Here is a 19103-nt window from a genome sequence, read left to right as displayed (position 1 = left end):
TGCTATGATACTCTTCTTGTAGGTCGCTAGAATGACCATCTTAGAAAATTTGTTGATGACCACGGACATGTAGTCATTGTCATGCTTAGTAGAAGGAAGGCCGGACATGTAATCCATGGAGATGGATTCCTAAGGCCTACTAGGATTAGGCAGGGGTGTATATAGGCCTTGCTTCTTGATTGTTGGTTTGACAATGGTGTAGACAGTGCTTGATATTGTGTACTTCCCAACATCCCGTCAAAGTTTCGGCCAATAAAAATACTTCTGCAACACTGCCACTATTTTCTCTACTCTGAAATGTCCAACGACCCAAATGTAGTGCACCTCCAAAATCATCTTGGAATGCTCACTTGTAGGAACATAAAATGTGTGCAAGGTGGCATAACATGTGCCCTGGAGGTGAAAATCTCGAACTTGTTTGCCTTCCAAGAGCATTTGGTATGTGTTGCCGAATTTTGGGTCACTCTTGTAAAGATGCAGCCACTCCGAAGTCTCGTGTCCACAAGAGTCGAGCACAATGGTCAGCGCCATAATCGGTGGTCAGCTGAGACAGTCTGCAACATTATTAGTGTTTCCCTTCTTATACTTGATGTTCAAATGGAACTGTTGTAGATATGTGGACCATTTTTAATGGCAATCGTTCTCTAACTTCCCGTGTGTCTGTATGAATTGCAGGGATCGGTGGTGTGTGAGGATGACTATTTTGTTCTCCATAATGTAATGCTTCCATTGTCGGCAGACCTGAACAATAGAATACATCTCTTTGTCATACGTGGGATACTTTCAGACTGTATCTGAAAGTACCTCATTGTGATATTCCCCTGCTGGGTAAGAATTGCACCAATAACATGGTTAGAGGAGTATGTCTCAATTTCAAATGGTTGTTATAGATCTGGGCGCAGTGGGAGGGTTCCAAGGGGGTTTGTAGGGGGGCAGTAACCCCCTTGCCTCGGGTTCTGGGGTAGCGCCCCGAGATTTTTTTATGCAAACCCAATAATAGTTGGGGGACCCAAGGATGGTGGGCGAACCCAAAGATGGTGGGCAGACCTAGCCATAGTTTTGTGCATGGATTTTACACATGGTTTTGTGCATATATTCTACACATGATTTTGAGCATGATGATTTTCTTCCCATGGTATTTTGTATATCTGGTCAAGGAAACTACAATTATGTTCTAATCTAAGGTTAATGGATTGGGGCTTATGAATGCTTCGGCATGTATATATGTATTGTGACATTAAAACGAATATAATGAAAAATCAATCTGATAGTCCTGGTTTTGGGATCGAGCGGAAAATCTTTGTGTATATATTTTTATGTTCTCGCCATTGTATATTTTTTGTTTTAAGAATTTGTTTGCAGGTAATTTTTGTGCAGGGTTAAAAACCTACAAAACATTAGGTATTTTTTGGTTTTCACCTTTACCAAGGACTATAGCCTACATGGATTGATAGGGTACTTCGTCTCTTAGGCAATTAATTTCTTGGGAACATTACAAACTAGATGTATGATGTGCATTAATTTCAAAGTAATAAAATTAATAGTGTGCATTGAATTTAGTGTAAGCACAAAAAAATTATTGACGACATGCTTTGGTTTCCGTGTTACATTTTCAATCCATAAATAAAATACTTCAGTTTTCATCTTAAATAAAATGTTCACTTACCTTAAATGTTTTCTTCTTGAAACTATAAACTATTGTAATTTACTACATTTTTATTATTCCCATTCTTTATCATTCAACATTGTTAGTTACTTTGCATTCAAACTAGGCAATAGAAAACAACTAACATTGACTTGGTGTTTGAAACTCCATAAGTCACAATGATTGACTTTGGAGAAGACTACTATTAATATTGGAGAACAACAAAGACAAGGTATGGTGTTTACTATAATAGCTCAAGTTAAAGGTTTGATTGGCCTATGATTTCAAACACCATTTTTATATGATCGATATGAAAAGATGGAAAACCTATCATATATGGCAATAAGAACACAAGAACAAAATAGTTTGAGGTTTATCACAATGAAAACTATTTATAACTAACTACATCCTAATTATTCACATTTTCTATCATTCAACGTTGTTACATTGTCACTTTGCATTCGAAAATTTTATTTCATCATTCAAGTTATAATAGTCTCCATCAGCTCGACAAACTGAGGTAACTGAGCAAATTTAAAACTAAAATAGTCAGATCTATAATACACATATTTAGCATGCCCACGGGGCTTTGGATTGACGGTGAATGGGTGCTTTGTTAAGGCACTCCTTGCGATAGGTCACCGGTTCAAATCCCCCGTGGGTACTTAGGTTAGTCTTAACATAGAAAAAAAAATACACATATTTAGCATATTTAAATGATCAGAATAATTAAATGTTTAACAAATTTTGTGTGATCCTGCATCACTGAAACCACTCTAGATCCATCTTAATTCTGGATCTATAAAACAATGAGAGACATAAAATCACTCGAGGTGCAAACATTTCCTAATTTTGCATTAAAAAAATGTTTTGCACCAAAAAAAATGAATCCCATAGCCTTTAATAGATTTAAAGTTAAAATAAATTTAAATTAATAAATAATTTAAGTAATTAATAATTAATAAGTAACCTATAAATTTTTAGTGAATTTAAAAGTTTGAACCAAAACTGGTACGGTTTTTATGATTATGTTTTATCATATCTTTTATGATTATGATTTATCAGGTATAATAATATATTTTAAACGTAAATATGTTAGTAAAATTAAAATAAAATGAAAAAAAATGAAGAGAATGAAACATTCTCAATTGTTACTTATATCGAACAACAGCATTTAAAACTGACATCGCTCTGAAAACAAAAGCCTATGAATTTAGAAAGTATTCTTATTTGAAATTAATATGATACGTACATACAATCAAGAAAAATTTCCGTTAAGATATATATGCTATGAAAATCAATGAAAATATTGTAGCTCGTAATACTTCATTAAAAAAAAATGGTAATTAGGAAAAACTCTATCTCCTCATTTATCTCAGAATTCCTGAATTTTTTTGATATTTTAATATGTTGTACTCGCACCTGTAGGTGGTTTTATATGCCTCCAGCTTTCATAGTACCTGTGAATGAACATTTACTTGACCAACCTCCCAATTTTTTAGTGAAATTTGGGCCAGCCATTCAAAAGATAGTAATACCTGTGAATAAGCATACACTTTGAAAGTGATACTTTGTGAATAAACATCTCCCAGACATTTTAAAACGGAAATATTTTTCCTTCCACTCCAATCTCCAACCATCTCAAATATTATTGATTCTCGTGAAAGTTGATGGTTCACTGTTCCTCTTACTGCCGTTTGTTGCCTGCTACTCATGTGGAAGAAAGTTAGAATGGAAGCTAATGTGACGAATAATTGGCTGTTGCTAAAGCATTATTACTTCTATGCAACAATCAATATATTGACATCAGCATTATGCTCTGATTTTAAATCAACTGAGCTGTGTTTGAGGGCCTCAACTACACCACCACCCCATAACTTGATACGATTCTCGGCAGCAGAGGCCTGCATTTCCACGGAGATCAAGAACTGAAGTGTTCAACATATAAACAAATACAACTATTCCATCAGTTCATCTCCAGCTTTCATAAGATCATTTCATAGTTCATACCTCTTTGTTCCAGTTTGTGAAATATACAATCAATAACAAAATCAAGGTTTGCAGTGCAGTTCCACCAATCATCCCACTCCAAATACCCTGCTCACTCATTTCAACATCAAATATACACAAAAAGTTAGATGGCTGAACAAACTTTTGCTTTCACTGAAGGCAATGCTTACAACAAGATCAATTTTTAAAGCTTGGAATAGAGAGACCAGAGAAGGCCTACTAGTCTTGCCTTCTACTCCAATAATGGTTGCAATGCTGAAATCAGTGTGTTGGAATCATAACGAACAAAGCATAAAAAACAAAACATGGGAATGCCTAGTGCACCTTTACTCCTAAGTCAAACTTGTAGCCCAAAAGTAGACCAAGAGGTACACCAAAAACATAATAGCATCCTAAGTTTATGTAGGCTATCAAACCTTGCCACCCTCCACCAACAGCCACACCTGATAACATTTCCAAGAGAAAAACATGAGTATCTTGAAAACATTACACCTTGAAACCATTAGGGTTGACTGCTAATTGTTTGGTTTGACTTCAAATCACTAATCTACTTTCTTTGAGCGTTATGAGGAGAGTGCTCTGGATCAGAGGGACCATTATGATTGAAAAAATGTGATGATTGAAAATTTATAAGCAAAGGTGAAAACCTCCCAAGCATGTAGGTGGTAATAAGCACGGAATTATGTTGGAGATATGAGCTTTGCCCACTCAAATCAAAATCAAATATAAGAGGATTGAATGCAAATCACATACAAAATATTACCTGATAGAACTGGCTGTACACTATTTAGAAGCATTGTTACTGCAAGAAAGATTACTAATTTAGACACTGCTCTCATGATCACCTCGCTGTCAGTAAATAGTACGGCAAATTTGTTCTTCACGAGAAGAACTATAACCATGCAAATAATGCCAATCAATAGTGATTGTGCAACCACAACCATAACACAGAATTTTGTAGCTCTTGGATGGCCAGCACCTAGTTCATTGGAAACTCTCACGCTGCAGAAGATGTGTTGAATAGAGTAAACTTAAAATTGAAGTTTGAAAGAGAGAAAAGCAGGATACAACATCAAAACTACAGATAAAAATAAACAATTTGTTAGCAATGTGCTTCCAAGACATGGGAAAGGCCATCATTTCTTTGTAGCTTAGAATGTTCTGTTGTCCCATCTACATAAGGTCTGACATGCCATATTTCAACATGTTTCAGACAAAAACAGAAAAAATAATTGTAAAATAATATTGTTGAAATAAAGAGGGTATGTGGAACTAAAATAGCTAGCTTACCTAATGGCGGCATTAATTCCAAAGAAAATCATGGCTTCCCATTCCGTCAAATTCATGCTGAAAGAAGATTAGTTAGAAATACTTAAATGTAGTAATCACATTCAAATTCATGCTGAAAGAAGAATGGTTATAACTTATTCAATGAAAATCATGTCTTTCCATCTATTCAAATTCATGCTTAAAAATACTCAAAAGGGGAGATCGCATTCAAATTCATGTTGAAAGAAAGAATGGTTAGAAATACTTAAAAAGGAAAATCACATTGAAATTCATGCTGAAAGAAGTAATGGTTTTTCCAATGAAAATCATGGCTTCCTTCGATTCAAATCCATGCTGAAAGAAGAATGGTTAGAAATACTTAAAAGGGGATATTACATCCAAATTCATGCTCAATGAAGAATGGTTATAAATACTTAAGAGGTGAAACAACGGTCAAACTTGAGAACAATCGCTTGAAACTATAACAAGGTTACCAGAGAGAATCCTATATCATTTGGAAAAAGGTGCTAAAGAACCCATACATGGCCTATGGCTTAGCTTCTGTTGAGACACAAAGGTTAGACTAATTGGCTTCTGGTGGCCATATGCACTTCCCACTGCTTTGTTCTATATCTCTTGTTGCAGGGTAATTCCACATCTTATGGAGATCTTCCTCTTCTAGAGTGGCTCTATAAGGGAAGAAAATGTGCATATTCCTCAAAGCCATGCCAGAACCTGGGCCAGTAAAGAAGTGCAGGTAGTGTATTTGAATGTCGATCCTTACGGAGAATAGCCATCTCGATTGTCCTTTGAACCTCCTTCCAAGCCTGTTGACCTTGCAAATTTCCAGTGCTGTTTCTATATGGTGATCAATTTTGGACATAACATCAGCTTGAGTGAGTATGCCATTGCCAGGGTCTTGATAGTTTCTTGAGCTAGGTGTCTTCACCTATTTTCACATTCAATCCATTTCCTATTCTCCACATTGCCAATTGCCCAGCAGAGGAAAAGATTGAACAAGAGCCTTTTAACCATTGAGACATTTGTAATAATTTTATTTGGAAGTCTAATCCATTCCTCCAAAGATCATAGGTCCACATATTTTTGCCCTATGACTTGATGCCACAAACTTGCCCCTGTATTACTTTCCATATGCTCTTGGAAACTACAGCCTTGCCATAATAGTGTGTATTTTTTTAAACTCTCAAACTACAGCCTTGCCTTATTTTGGAAACTACAGCCTTACCTTATTTTGGTTTGGCTATTTCTTTCCATTTTATGAGGGAGCATCCTTGATTTTAATTATGTAACTTACACACACATAAGCTATAAATGATAAACTTGAATTTTATTAGGACAATAAGTAATATAACTTTAGATCGTTGAAAGTTGCAGTTTGAGTAATGAAGGCATTTCATCCATTGATGAATGAAGGAATTCCTCCATTGGTTGTTGGAGTATATGTGATTTGGTTCATAGTTCTTTTGATGTTTTAAGCCCACAAACTAAGGTTCATCATCAGGACTTTAGTGTCAAGATATTTCATCTTTCCTCGGTATATATATTTACATGCTTCCTTAATTTGTTAATGAACTAATTTGTTAATGAAAGATCAGGCCAAGCAGTTAGACCGGATTTTAATCAAAGTCAGATATACAGCCAAGCAACCCATCAAGAACCTTGCTGATATCTAGTGTTGTTTCTGCATGGTGGTCAAATTTGGATCCACAATATCAGCTTGAGTGTGTGCCATTGTTATGCAGGGTCTCAATAGTTTCTTCATTAATCTCCTGGAGCCTTTTAAACCTCACCTAGGGATCTTCACCTATTCTCACTTTCTCTCCATTTCCTATTCTCCACATTGTACTTAGTTGTAATATGTTAACATAGCCATCTCGATTGTCCTTTGAACCTCCTTCCAAGCCTGTTGACCTTGCAAATTTCCAGTGCTGTTTCTATATGGTGATCAATTTTGGACATAACATCAGCTTGAGTGAGTATGCCATTGCCAGGGTCTTGATAGTTTCTTCATTAATCTTGTGGAGCTAGGTGTCTTCACCTATTTTCACATTCAATCCATTTCCTATTCTCCACATTGCCAATTGCCCGGCAGAGGAAAAGATTGAACAAGAGCCTTTTAACCATTGAGACATTTGTAACAATTTTATTTGGAAGTCTAATCCATTCCTCCAAAGATCATAGGTCCACATATTTTTGGCCTATGACTTGATGCCACAAACTTGCCCCTGTATTACTTTCGATATGCTCTTGGAAACTACAGCCTTGCCATAATAGTGTGTATTTTTTTAAACTCTCAAACTACAACCTTGCCTTATTTTGGAAACTACAGCCTTGCCTTATTTTGGTTTGGCTATTTCTTTCCATTTTATGAGGGAGCATCCTTGATTTTAATTATGTAACTTACACACACGTAAGCTATAAATGATAAACTTGAATTTTATTAGGACAATAAGTAATATAACTTTAGATCGTTGAAAGTTGCAGTTTGAGTAATGAAGGCATTTCATCCATTGATGAATGAAGGAATTCCTCCATTGGTTGTTGGAGTATATGTGATTTGGTTCATAGTTCTTTTGATGTTTTAAGCCCACAAACTAATGTTCATCATCAGGACTTTAGTGTCAAGATATTTCATCTTCCCTCGGTATATATATTTACATGCTTCCTTAATTTGTTAATGAACTAATTGTATAACCGGCTGAACATGAATTATAATAGACTTTTGTTATCATTATTAAGCCACAGTAAAAGGGGTAAGCTGATTATGCTTGTCATGATATAAAATATTCTAAGATGCAAGTGTGAGAACCCAACCTACAACCTAGACTACTGAGCACAGGGAAAAACTTCAGTTGTTGCTTTGCACTTCATTATTCCTAAGAGATGAAAGCCAACTACAAGTCTACAACTAATCTTTAATCCATCATCTTGCTAAAGACAACTTGTATTAGTTTCTATTTTGATGGCCTCTTTGATCCTTCTTTCATAGTATTTGTTCCATCAACTAGTGAATGTGTGAACATCTTTGAACCAAAAAAGCCCAGCAATAATTTCTCTGTATCGTATGTAGATCCAGTAAACAATGGCTTCATGCATGGTTTTGAAGGACATAATCCAGGGCCTGGTTTCACAGCTACTGAAGCTAGCCTGTCCACTGTGTCATACCTGAATGACAATACCTACAAAGGTACAAACACATTACCCTATCAGAATCCTCAAGAGGTGGCTTCAAACTATGGTTACAACTCATATCCAAATGATTGGGAAAGATCAGGCCAAGCAGTTAGACCAGATTTTAATCAAAGTCAGATATACAGCCAAGCAACCCATCAAGAACCTTGGGCATCCCATTATTACACAACTGGTCAAAACTCTGAAAGGGAGGAGGAACCTGGTAGTTCAAGTTACATGCAGAATCTGCCATATCCATAAGGCACCGCCATTTTTAACTTTTTCCAGAAGGCATGATTACCACGCAGATGGAAGATAAGGGTTTAGACAGAATGGTGTTTCAATTTCAATAATCAAAGAACGGAGATGATGATTTAGATGGGATGGAGGGTAAGAATTATTATTATGCTCAGGGGTCTGGTTATGCTGGGTAATACAATAAGCCTGACAAATAAGGGAGGGAAATATGAAGGCTATTATTGCGTTGCCTGCATGGTAGCATTCTTATCTTTTCACTCATTATACATTTTACCGGAATTTTTTTTCTTGGTTTGATCTGGTGTTTCTTCTTCTCATTGCCTTAGTGGAGTGTAAGATATCTGGTCAATATTAGAGTTGTTCCTGTCCTCTATTCAAGCAAAATCCTACATATTAAGTGGGTGTCTTTTTTCCCAAACTCAAAACATAGTTCTTCATAGTGTAGGCACTCCCATAGGTTACCAGGTTCTTAATTCTTTATTGGTGCAATCTTGCATCTTATGTAACTGGAAATAGCTACATGCAACTCTTATCTTTGGGTCCTAGTATTTTTGGTTAACCAAACCTGAAAATGGACCATTTTAGAGTGCACTATACAAAATGCATGGGCAGGCATGCTTGGATCATTCCTCGAATGGTTCAACAATGTAGGCCACTTTGCGTGTTAAAAACGTGTTGTCAGTGGTTTATCAAAGTCCAAATGACCGGGGTAAATGGCAAGATAATGTTAAATATGAAAAATCCATTGCATGCTCTGAAAAACATAGCAGAATAAGTGGAAGCAGAGATTCAGCCATGGGTAAAATTAAGCGAAAAGCAAATTTTTGCAATGCTAGACATGGTCTAGTCAAATATTACGCATACTACGAGCAACTCCAGTGTTGTATATAAAAACAGTCACCATGGATAAACTTGGCAGCAAAATAAAGCAACATTCAATACAGTTCAGCATACCTTATAAAGTTCTCATATGTTGAAACGCACTCACGTGTTGAAAACTATGATCTCTGTTCAACTTTTCTATCAGATGTAAAAAGGTCATTATCAGTCATCACTTCCTCAATACTTCCACCATGGTACAAGGCCTCGGCCACAATCAGAATGGACCATTTCCTGAAAAGTCAATATACGATTCAGGTTAATTTTGAAGCGAAATCTTCTTTCCAAAATATGAAATCCAAATCAGCATAATGATACTTCTACATGTTTTTTCAGCTTTAGTTATTTTCTTTTGCTTCTGGGTAACAGGTAGATGGAGAGAATCTTTAACAAAATTTGATATCCAACCATTAAAAAAAAAATCATGGTCTCTTGCAACCATGGTTATATTTGCTTCCAAACCAACGGAAGCATTCAGCGTTCACTGGCAAAGTACGGTTATATTTGCTTCCAAACCAACGGAAGCATTCAGCGTTCACTGGCAAAGTGATTATCACCGAACAACTGCAGGAGGCATGAATCCACCTAATTTGGCCTTCCAGAACAACTAATAATCTGTATCATACTCAGCAACTATCTTCTCCTGTACTTCAAACTTGAAGAAAAACAAGACATATGAAGCCAACTTACCCTGATTCAAAAGCTGGCTACAGATGGGCAGGACCTGCATAAAGGGGCCTAATTTCTCGCGCTCAGCCAACAATTCTGTCAAGTACCGACTATTGTTGTTGTTGCTGCTGCAGTGGCATGAGCCGTTCAAATCCAAGAAACCATGGATACCAAAACAAGAGAAGAATAAGCGGATTGAACAATGAAAATGCAAGAATATCGCACTGAAACTGCTGCTGCTAACTAGAACATTTAGATTTGTGAACTATGATGAAAAAACCTATTTCAAAACCATTTTTATACAGGACCAGGGAGCCATATACACCCTGAATCCGGAATTCATGAAAACAACGGACTGAATCCGTGAAAACAGGGGGCCACCCTCCATTTGAAAAGAAATTAAGCTCCGCCCTCCATTTCAAAACAAATCTAACTTCCCAGGACCAAATCGACCCTCACAAACCACTTCCAGGACCAAATCGACCCTCAAAAACCACTCCCAAACCAGAAAACCCGAACTGTAAATCAGAAATGGCGATTTTGATCTGCCAAACTGGGAGCAAATATCAAAATGGGGCGATTTTAAGAAAATAAGATTCGGTTAGTTTATCCGCCCTGGGCTAAAATAAAAAAATAAATTAATTTTTAAATAAAATGAGGGCTAATTATATAAAAAAAAATTATTATTTTAATTAAAAATTCACCCCATTAAAATATAAAAAGCCTTAAATTTCGCCTTTGGGCTATTATTCGCCCCTAAAATTAACCTTGTTGAGGTTGTTGATATGTGTACCCAGGGTATGGTTGATACTGATAGACTGGCTGCTGTATAGCAGGACCGAATTGGTAATGTCCCTGGTACGGTTGATAAGTAAATTGTGGTTGACTTGTGACAACCGTACTTGAACCAGGTTGTCCTACAGGCATCTGAACCGAAGTTTGAATCGTAGATCCAGACGGAGGTAAAGATGTCTGAGGAGTAGATACAGGAACAGTAGAAAACAGAGCTGTCGATACTCCGGAAGTAGGTGGGGTAGATTGAATAGATGTTGTGGTAGTTGCAGCAGTCGTTTGAGGCGGAGTATGAGGCATACTAGGCCCAAGCTGAGAAACTACCGAAGGTACAGAAGTTTGAATATTAGACTGGACAGGTTGCTGGGGTGTACCAGAAACTTAGGGTTTTCCAGTTTGAGATGACAACTGTACATTTGGCTGCAACACCTATTGAGTTTGTGATGGATCCCACACTAAATTCATTCCGAGGTACAGACCCATAATTGGTTGAGAATATTGAGGACCATAACCGGGTTGAGGGTAGGATTGATAATTCAAAGGTACATTTCTCGTTCCTTGAACATATGATTGACCGGAGGGTGGTTGGAAACCTTGGTTCAAGTACTGACCTTGGGGTTGATACCCTTGAGGCACGTACTGATACTAGGGTTGACGTTGAGGTATAAATTGATACTGGGGTTGACCTTGGGGTACATATTGAGTCTGGGATTGACCTTGAGGAACGTACTGTCCCGTAGGTATGTATTGTCCTTGATGTTGCCCCCCAAGCGCAAATTGGGTACATTGAGGTTTCCCCCCAAGCGATAATTGAGGATTTTGAGGCTGCCCCCCAGGCAGTAACTGGCCACCTTGAGGTTGAGGATTGGGAATAGAACTTGACATCATGAGAATATCTTCTACACTCAACGGCTTAGTACCATTGCTTCCAGTTAATAACCCTTGTTCAATGGGTTGAGGAGATGCTCCCGAAAAAGTACCAGAAAGTGACTGATACCCAGAGGGAACAGAAGGACTGCCGTACAAAAACTATTTGGGCGATTGAGTAAACATGGACGACTGTCTTGACATATTTAACGGAGGATAATAACCTCTAGGTGTTGGGTGATAAGGAACACGAGGTGGTGAAAAACTTAACCCTGGGTTTTATAAGAAATTAGTCAAAGAAAGATACCAAGCACTGCTCCTAGGTGGACTGTAAAAAATTGATTCACGCTCCCTTAGCTCAATAGCAAGTTGATTTTCAGGGATAGGGATGCCTACTTCTTCTTCCGGAGTAGCAAGTTCTTCGATAGCTATAAGTCCAGAAGGAAGATTTTTGGGTGATTATTCTTTCTACCCTAGGTGAACCAGGACCACTAGAAGCTAGAGAAGCAAACCCTGATGTCGGAGTAGCAGCAAATTCACTTTCAGGTTCGGATATTTTAGGTTCCTCACCTATATCACTAGTAGATGAAAAGCTACCAGTAACTTCAGAAACAGACACTGACTGTGGATTATAATCTGCTACTAAAGCTTGAAAATCAGGATGTACTACCAAAGAAGACTCTCCTTCTTCAGGTGACCCAACTCTACTGTCTCTAGGAGTTACGAGGACTTTCAACCCTTCAGGCTGGCTCGGTGAAAACTCAGGAGGTTGGCCCTAAATTCTACGGGACTTCCTCGGTAATTCAGCCACGGTTAAAAAATTTTAACTACTTCACACGCAAACAAAGTAAAATCTCAATGAAAACCACCTAAAGCCTCTAAAGAACCAAACAAATTTGTATCACACACCTAAAGAATCTAGGAGATCAAACACACACAAACAGTAACTTTCCGTACTGAAAACACTAGTTGGTGATGAAATCCAACATCGCAGAGTTCAATACAGAAATGGTGGTTGGAACAGTTACCCTGGCAACCTGCTTAATGAATAGACTGGCACAAGTTCCTCCACTTGACCGTCTCGAGTGAAGAGAACCCCCCAGAAAATCCAAGTGAGTCTAGCCGATGTGTGCTCCAGGTACAGTGGGATCTTCCCACCACTGTCACCTTAGGAAGAATCCTAAAGAATATGGCCACTAAGGTTACCAACTGAAATAAATATACCTGGGGGAACAGTCTACGATCCGATACGCACGCAAGGGCAGAGTAGCAAGCTCAATCCCCTTGAAAGCTCCTTAACATAATCCAAGGTTTACCAACAAGTGACCCCAGGCTCCTCGATAATGGTTAATCTGAGGTTTACCGTTTTTAATACGTGAATATCTGGCGTCGTTCCCATGAGGAAGGATTGATCCCCACACTGGTTCGGACACGATCTCATGCTTCTCCTTTAAGAGGAGCTTTCCCAGAGCATAAATGCAACAATTAGATTTCTTCCCTACCACAAGATACAGCTACTTGTTTGTTTTTACTGTCTTGGAGAGTTAATTACTCTCCTACTCCAAGACACTAGCCTAAGCTATGTTGGTGTATCAGAGCCCTAGAAATAAAAATGTTACTAAATGAATTTTACTTTAAGCGTTATTTTTATTGGTTTTTGTTTAAGTCAAAAGGTGCGGAGATGAAACTCGTGGTATGAAGACTCGACTCAAAATCACTAAAAATGCACCTAAGATGATTTAAACAATTTTTTCCCTTCGATGAACTTCTAGCTAGGAAAGAGTTTGAGAATGCAAATACTTTGTAAACACAAATCTTTCTTAACAAACAAATTAAAAGAAGAGTTTTTGTCCTTTCCAATGCACTCAAAACAAGACAACTAGTTATTTTCACAAAAAATTTCCCGTTTCTTTTCAAAGCACTCAACCACTACAAAAACAAACTTTTTCCAAAAGAGATTTTTTTTATTTTTTATAAAACACTCAAAACTATGCAAATGACTAACTTTGAGATCTATAAATTATAAAAACCTATTTGAAGTCAAAGCCTACAAGATGTCTTTTTTAAGGATGTTTTACTTATCTAGATGTAAACTAAGGACCAATTTATGCAGAATCACAAATCAGTCAAAAACAACCAATTTTGTTTTCTTTTTAAAAATGAAAATCCAAACTTTTAAACACAAGATTTTCAAAGTTTTGTAAAGAGAAAACACAAAGCGGATTCCTCAACAAGGGTAGATTTCATAAATGTTCATACTCATAAGAAGGCTGGTAGAGACCAAGGTGATCTGAGGTTCCTACAGCTTCTAAGCTCAGAACTACTACAAGACCAAAATGAAAAACAAACCCAACAAGCAAAACTCCTAGGAATTTCACCTAAAACCCTAACACCAATGAAATCAATCTAAGGAAAGCTTCTGACAGGTTATATGCAGATCTGGGCAATGGATAATAACTTCTAAACAAAAACTAAGCTGACTAACAGATGAAATCTTAGGTTTTTCAAAATTTTGACAAGGTCCGCAGGCCCACAGTTAACACAGGTGCGGTACCACTCTGTGCTAAAAGCAAAAGTGCGGATAAGTACGCACTGTTTCAAAAGGCTAGGGTGCGGTCCTCTGCCAAAGTTATGAAAAATGAAAAATAACCCTGGATCTACAATTTCCACCCAATTCCACACACAACAAGCCAAAAACAGAAACAAAAACACAGTTTCTCAGGTCAAAGTAAAAACAAGGAAAAAATCAAGTCCCCAGCAGAGTCGCCATTTTGTCACACGGAATGAGTCGATCTTGCGGATAAGATAGACCTTCCTAGAATCTAAATAAGACCTAATGACAAGAAAACCAATCACAAACTATCTTTCTCTAAATATGCATTTATAAACAAAGGCAAACAAGTGTTTTAGGCCTACCTTAGGTCCAACGCAAGTTTGTGGAAGCCTTCGCTCCTTCGATCCAAATGAGCTCCCTTGTCGTGAATCTGCAAACACAAACAAGCAAACAAATTAAATAGCACCTGAAAAGCCAATATCATAAAACATATTTAACATGAAAGTCAAGGAATTCATGAAACAAATGACATGAGACAATTTGTTGAGAAAAATGAATCTGATTGTATTAATTCAAATCAAAGAAGAACTTTACAACCTGTGCCTTGACGCTGTACAAGCTCCTCCCAGGGTCCAGCAAGAAGTCTCCTGTACTTTGACAAGTTTCACTCTCTTCCCAATGAAGCCCAAAAGGTATGTGATCTCTCCTCTCAAGCTCAACTAGGAAGTCTTAATTTCACCAGCATTTACCCTCAAAAATGTTCAGCTTCTAACCTCCTTAGCAACCAGCCCAATGCCTGAATTTATAGTGCAATGGAGGGAAGTTAATAGGTCCTCCTTCAAAGGGATAAAGCCCTCCTTCAAAGGGATAGCTCCTCTCATCAAGGGATTAGCTCCTTCTCTTTTGGGATGCATGAACCACCTAAGAGCGGCCAATCCACGTCAAAATTCCTTCTAGAATCATCTAGAATTAACCCAAAGTGAGTTTTTTAGAATAAACTTGCGCCTTTTTTACTTTCACAGGGGTCCGCACCCACACCTTTAGGGACAGAGCAGGCAGGTCCACAGTTTTTGTAAACAGGAGGTGCGGGACCGCAGGCAATAGTGAGAGGAAGTGCGGAACCAGAACTTTGTTGATTTTCAATGTCTTTCTCTCATTTTCAAAGCTTGACTTAAAGAGCTGAGGTCTGAGACTTGCTTAGGAGGATAGTACAAGTGATGATAGACTCATACTGACTGCAAATAATCATGGTGATGATATTTTTGTGTAACAAACCCATAACGAGGAAGTTCAAACAAGTACAGGAGGTACCGCCAAGGGCAGATGAAACAGGGGAGGAAACACGGCCTCATGAAAGAAAGGATAAAGGCAAAACAGTTGCCACTCAAGAAGAAGGTAATGTGGAAGACTTGAAAAAGAAATTAGGATTGGCCAACCTTGAAATTGCTAGACTAAAGAAGGCTGCTAGGAAATTTGTAGTTAAGGAGGCTTATTTCAACCAGATGCAAGCTCAGTGGGAGGACTAAAATTTTCAAATTCCTGAAGTGGTTGATTTTAGTGTTCAATTCCGTAGCTGGACTACTCCTGCAATAAAGGAAGCTCATTTTATTAGAAAAGTCAATACAGACCTCAGGTTTAGGATCAAAGTCATGAAAAAACAAGTTGAAGACTTAAAGATACAGTTGAGCCAACTACAATAATCTCCATGAAGAAATCTCACTACAAGTAAGGCTATGTCTCAAAGTTTTGATGTTTTTGCTTGGTATAATCCTTCTTGAAGAATCAAACATCCCATTCAGTTTTGGAAAGTTTTGAAACAGTTGGAAGAATGTTTTAACTGTAAAGTGCTCAAATAGTAAAGTTTTGGGTTGAAACTGTGATTTTTAAAACAACTCAGCAGTTTCGTAGCGCGCTATGAAACTGCTGAAGGTGATGACTAAAGCTCAGCAGTTTCGTAGCGCGCTACGAAACTGCTAAAGCTAAACAGCCTAATTTCAATTAACCGGTTTTGAATATGAGCGGGAATTTTTGAAAGGGGAATGTCTACAAGGTATGCAAGGCATCAGCTGAAGCTATTAAGATTCAACCAGGTCAAGATAGGTGGAGATAATATGTATTCGAATCCAACTTTAGATTTTTGTCATAAAGTGAGCATATTTACCACACTTCAGAATATGTGAAACAATTTGCAATAATTTTGGCTTTCATGCATGAAAACGGTGGACAGCACATCAAGGACGTGGCAGTCTGCTCCATTTTGGGTAATTAAAAGATAAAGGATATACTTCGTTGGATCCGAACATTTTGAGGCAAACTAAAGACCGGTACACAGGGGTAGTTTCCTATGTTTCAGGGCATTGGAAAACATGTGACATTGAAGACAAACATGGAGCCTTGAAGACCCATCACAGCCAAACTAGAAGGGGACCAGATGTCAAAGAACGAGGATGATTGTAGACCAAGGCTGTTATGGAATTAGAGTCCTACTTGATTTAGATATCTAGAAGGTCTAGTGGAAGTTTGTTACATTAAATAGGCAGTTAAAAGCTAAACAGATGTCATTAGAAGTAGTTTTCGAGTTCCCTTAATGTTTAAGGAGGAACTCTATATATAGAAGGATGGGAAATGTAATAGGGGTTGGAATTTTATGTAAAAAAGCCTGTTGTGAAGCTTATGTAAAGACTTTGTCCTTTGGTAATACAGTAATGGTTTTTTGCTGCTCAAGAATCATAGTGACTTCAATGTATGAATTCCTCTTGTTGTCTTTCATGTTGTTTACAGTTTGATGAGTACTTGATTACTTAGAAATCACATGCTATGTTCTAATTTCCTTCATGTACTCATATACTGTCCCTTTTGTGTCTGTTCTCCTTTATGTATATTGAAGTCTGAATGCCTTGATTTCATTGCAAAGCCAATTCACTATTAATGCTAAATGACATATGACTCCATGAGCCCAATGGATGCTTGTTAATTTAGATTCTACCAGCCTCATTACTATTTGTTTCATAAAAGAGTTAGCCATCTCAATCACAATCACAAATCTTAAACCCTTTGAGAGAGCCCTCTCAGGCTAAGGAGGCTAAGCCTTAGCTAAAAAATTGGTCTGAAACAGTTACTTGAAGTCTTCCTGGTCTGCAGCCTTCCAGGGTCTGATTTTGAGATAACACAACCAATGAAAATTTTCCTCACCCTTGGATGAATTCCCATCTCTAGTATTTTGCCTTATTTCCTCCTGTACCAAATCATACCATAAGCGTTCAATTTTCTGTAGTTTCTCCCTCCCCTTCACTGAATCTTGCTAGCCATGATAGCTCTTGGGAAGGCCTAGAAGGGATAGGCTTACCAAGTCATCTTTTGCAACATTAACACCAACCCCACCAAGTTCATCACGACATTGTGTAAACCTGCTCAGATACTGTGTAATAATCTCATTCTTCTGCATCTTGATATTTTTAAGTTTATCCTTGAGCGCCAACTTCCTATGGTCACCACTATTCTCGAACAATTTTGTTAGTGCTTTCCACATTACGAATGGAGTTTATTTCCCATGGATATTTGAGACAATTTGATCACGTACTCCCTCCAATATTACTCTCCTCACCTTGGCTACATCTTTATTCCACTAAGCAAGGTTTTGGGCATCAAATTCTTGTGGTTTTGCAACATCTATCTCGATGTGTTCTGGCAAGCCATTATCATCCAATATCGCCTCCATCTGATCCTTCCATGCAATTAAAATTAAATGTGCCTTCCAAGGTGTTAGAGTCGGTCTTTACATCCCTCCATCAGAGATCATTTCTCTTATTGCATTTCATTTTTTAGGTGTCTCATACAGTTCATTCATCTGCATTCTGTTAGGGAGTGTTATGAAACCAGCTGTATAGGGGCCTAATAGGGAGCATGCCATAGTCTGACGGAAGGGCCTTGTCACTTATTCCCCTCATGTTATCTACCTATTGGCTCATCATTTAAAAAAAACATATACAGTCTTTTTATCTTGAAAACTGAATAAGTTGTCTTTAGGGTTTCATGGTCATTTAGGTCTATGGTTTTATTAGGGTTTCGACAAAAAATGTGTCAGAGTGTTCAATAATTGCCAGCAGGCCATGAGGATGTTTCAACATCAATAAATTTCATTAACAAGTGTTCGGAAATGTGTTTTTCCTCAAAACTCTGTTTTGAGGAAAACACTGAGTATTTAGCCTTATTTGAACAAAAATCATGTAATTTTTTTTTCGTCATTGCAAATTCCTTCATCTGCACCCTGGTTCCTTTCCTTAGCCTAAGAAGCTCCAACACCTGCAAAAAGAAACAAATTTCAGCTCATTTAGCTCATCAACATGCCAAAAAAGTGCAAAAAGTCCAAAAACAGGGGTTGAAAGAAAGGTTATTATCCAAACATTATAAAAGTGGGTTTCATGAGCTAAAATCTTAAAAGCTCTTTGATTATAAGCAATTCCTTCATTTGATAAGCTCATTTGTTAAAGGGAAACAAGGTAAAGGAAATTTGGTGAACAAGTGCAAAATTTGGGTGAATTTGGAAGAAAACTGGCCTGCGCGGCGCACTGGGAGCAAAAAACCAATGCAAAATAACATGGGCGCGACACATTAGGAAGGCGCGGTGCATTGGGTGAGCTGCGTGGTGCACACAGTAAAAGGTCCGCAAACTGCTAACCTTTGCTCCAAATTGCCATTAACTTGCACGATTTGACAAGTAGAGCCTCCATCTCTTTGATTTATCTAATTTTGTGATAGGTTATGGTGGTTTATGAATGGTGATGGTCTAAACATATAATCAAACCCTACCATGTCAAATCCCTCACATAAAAATGGCTTCCTAGGGTTTCAACAACTGTTTGCCACCAAGTTTATTCTCTTTCCATCATTCTCTTTTCTCCCTTATTCCATTTTCCCCCGATTTCATTGTTCCATACCCCCCTAAAATCACTAAACCCCTATCCCAAA

General features: G+C 37.7%; 1 protein-coding gene across 2 annotated transcripts; it reads right to left on the bottom strand.

Annotated features, from left to right (window-relative positions):
- Positions 1 to 2991: 2991 nt before the first annotated feature.
- LOC149250122 (protein DETOXIFICATION 35-like) lies at positions 2992 to 4767 on the bottom strand. Of its 2 annotated transcripts, none has more exons than XM_089456391.1 (4): positions 4419 to 4767; positions 3980 to 4098; positions 3656 to 3742; positions 2992 to 3573 (listed from the first exon to the last, which is right to left on the bottom strand). In XM_089456391.1, exons 1-4 carry the CDS (start codon positions 4597 to 4599, stop codon positions 3427 to 3429), a joined length of 534 nt encoding a protein of 177 aa, XP_089312517.1. In that variant the 5' UTR covers positions 4600 to 4767; the 3' UTR covers positions 2992 to 3426. The 2 variants fall into 2 exon arrangements, with proteins under 2 accessions (XP_089312517.1, XP_089312518.1); XM_089456392.1 differs by having other exon boundaries at positions 2992 to 3549; positions 4419 to 4717.
- Between the last annotated feature and the right edge of the window lie 14336 nt (positions 4768 to 19103).

Source organism: Pinus tabuliformis, chromosome 7 (genome assembly GCF_031772625.1).
Source record: "Pinus tabuliformis cultivar Carrire ecotype Pingquan chromosome 7, CPIR1, whole genome shotgun sequence".
Taxonomy (NCBI): Eukaryota; Viridiplantae; Streptophyta; class Pinopsida; order Pinales; family Pinaceae; genus Pinus; species Pinus tabuliformis.
This window is presented reverse-complemented; position numbering and strand designations above follow the sequence as displayed.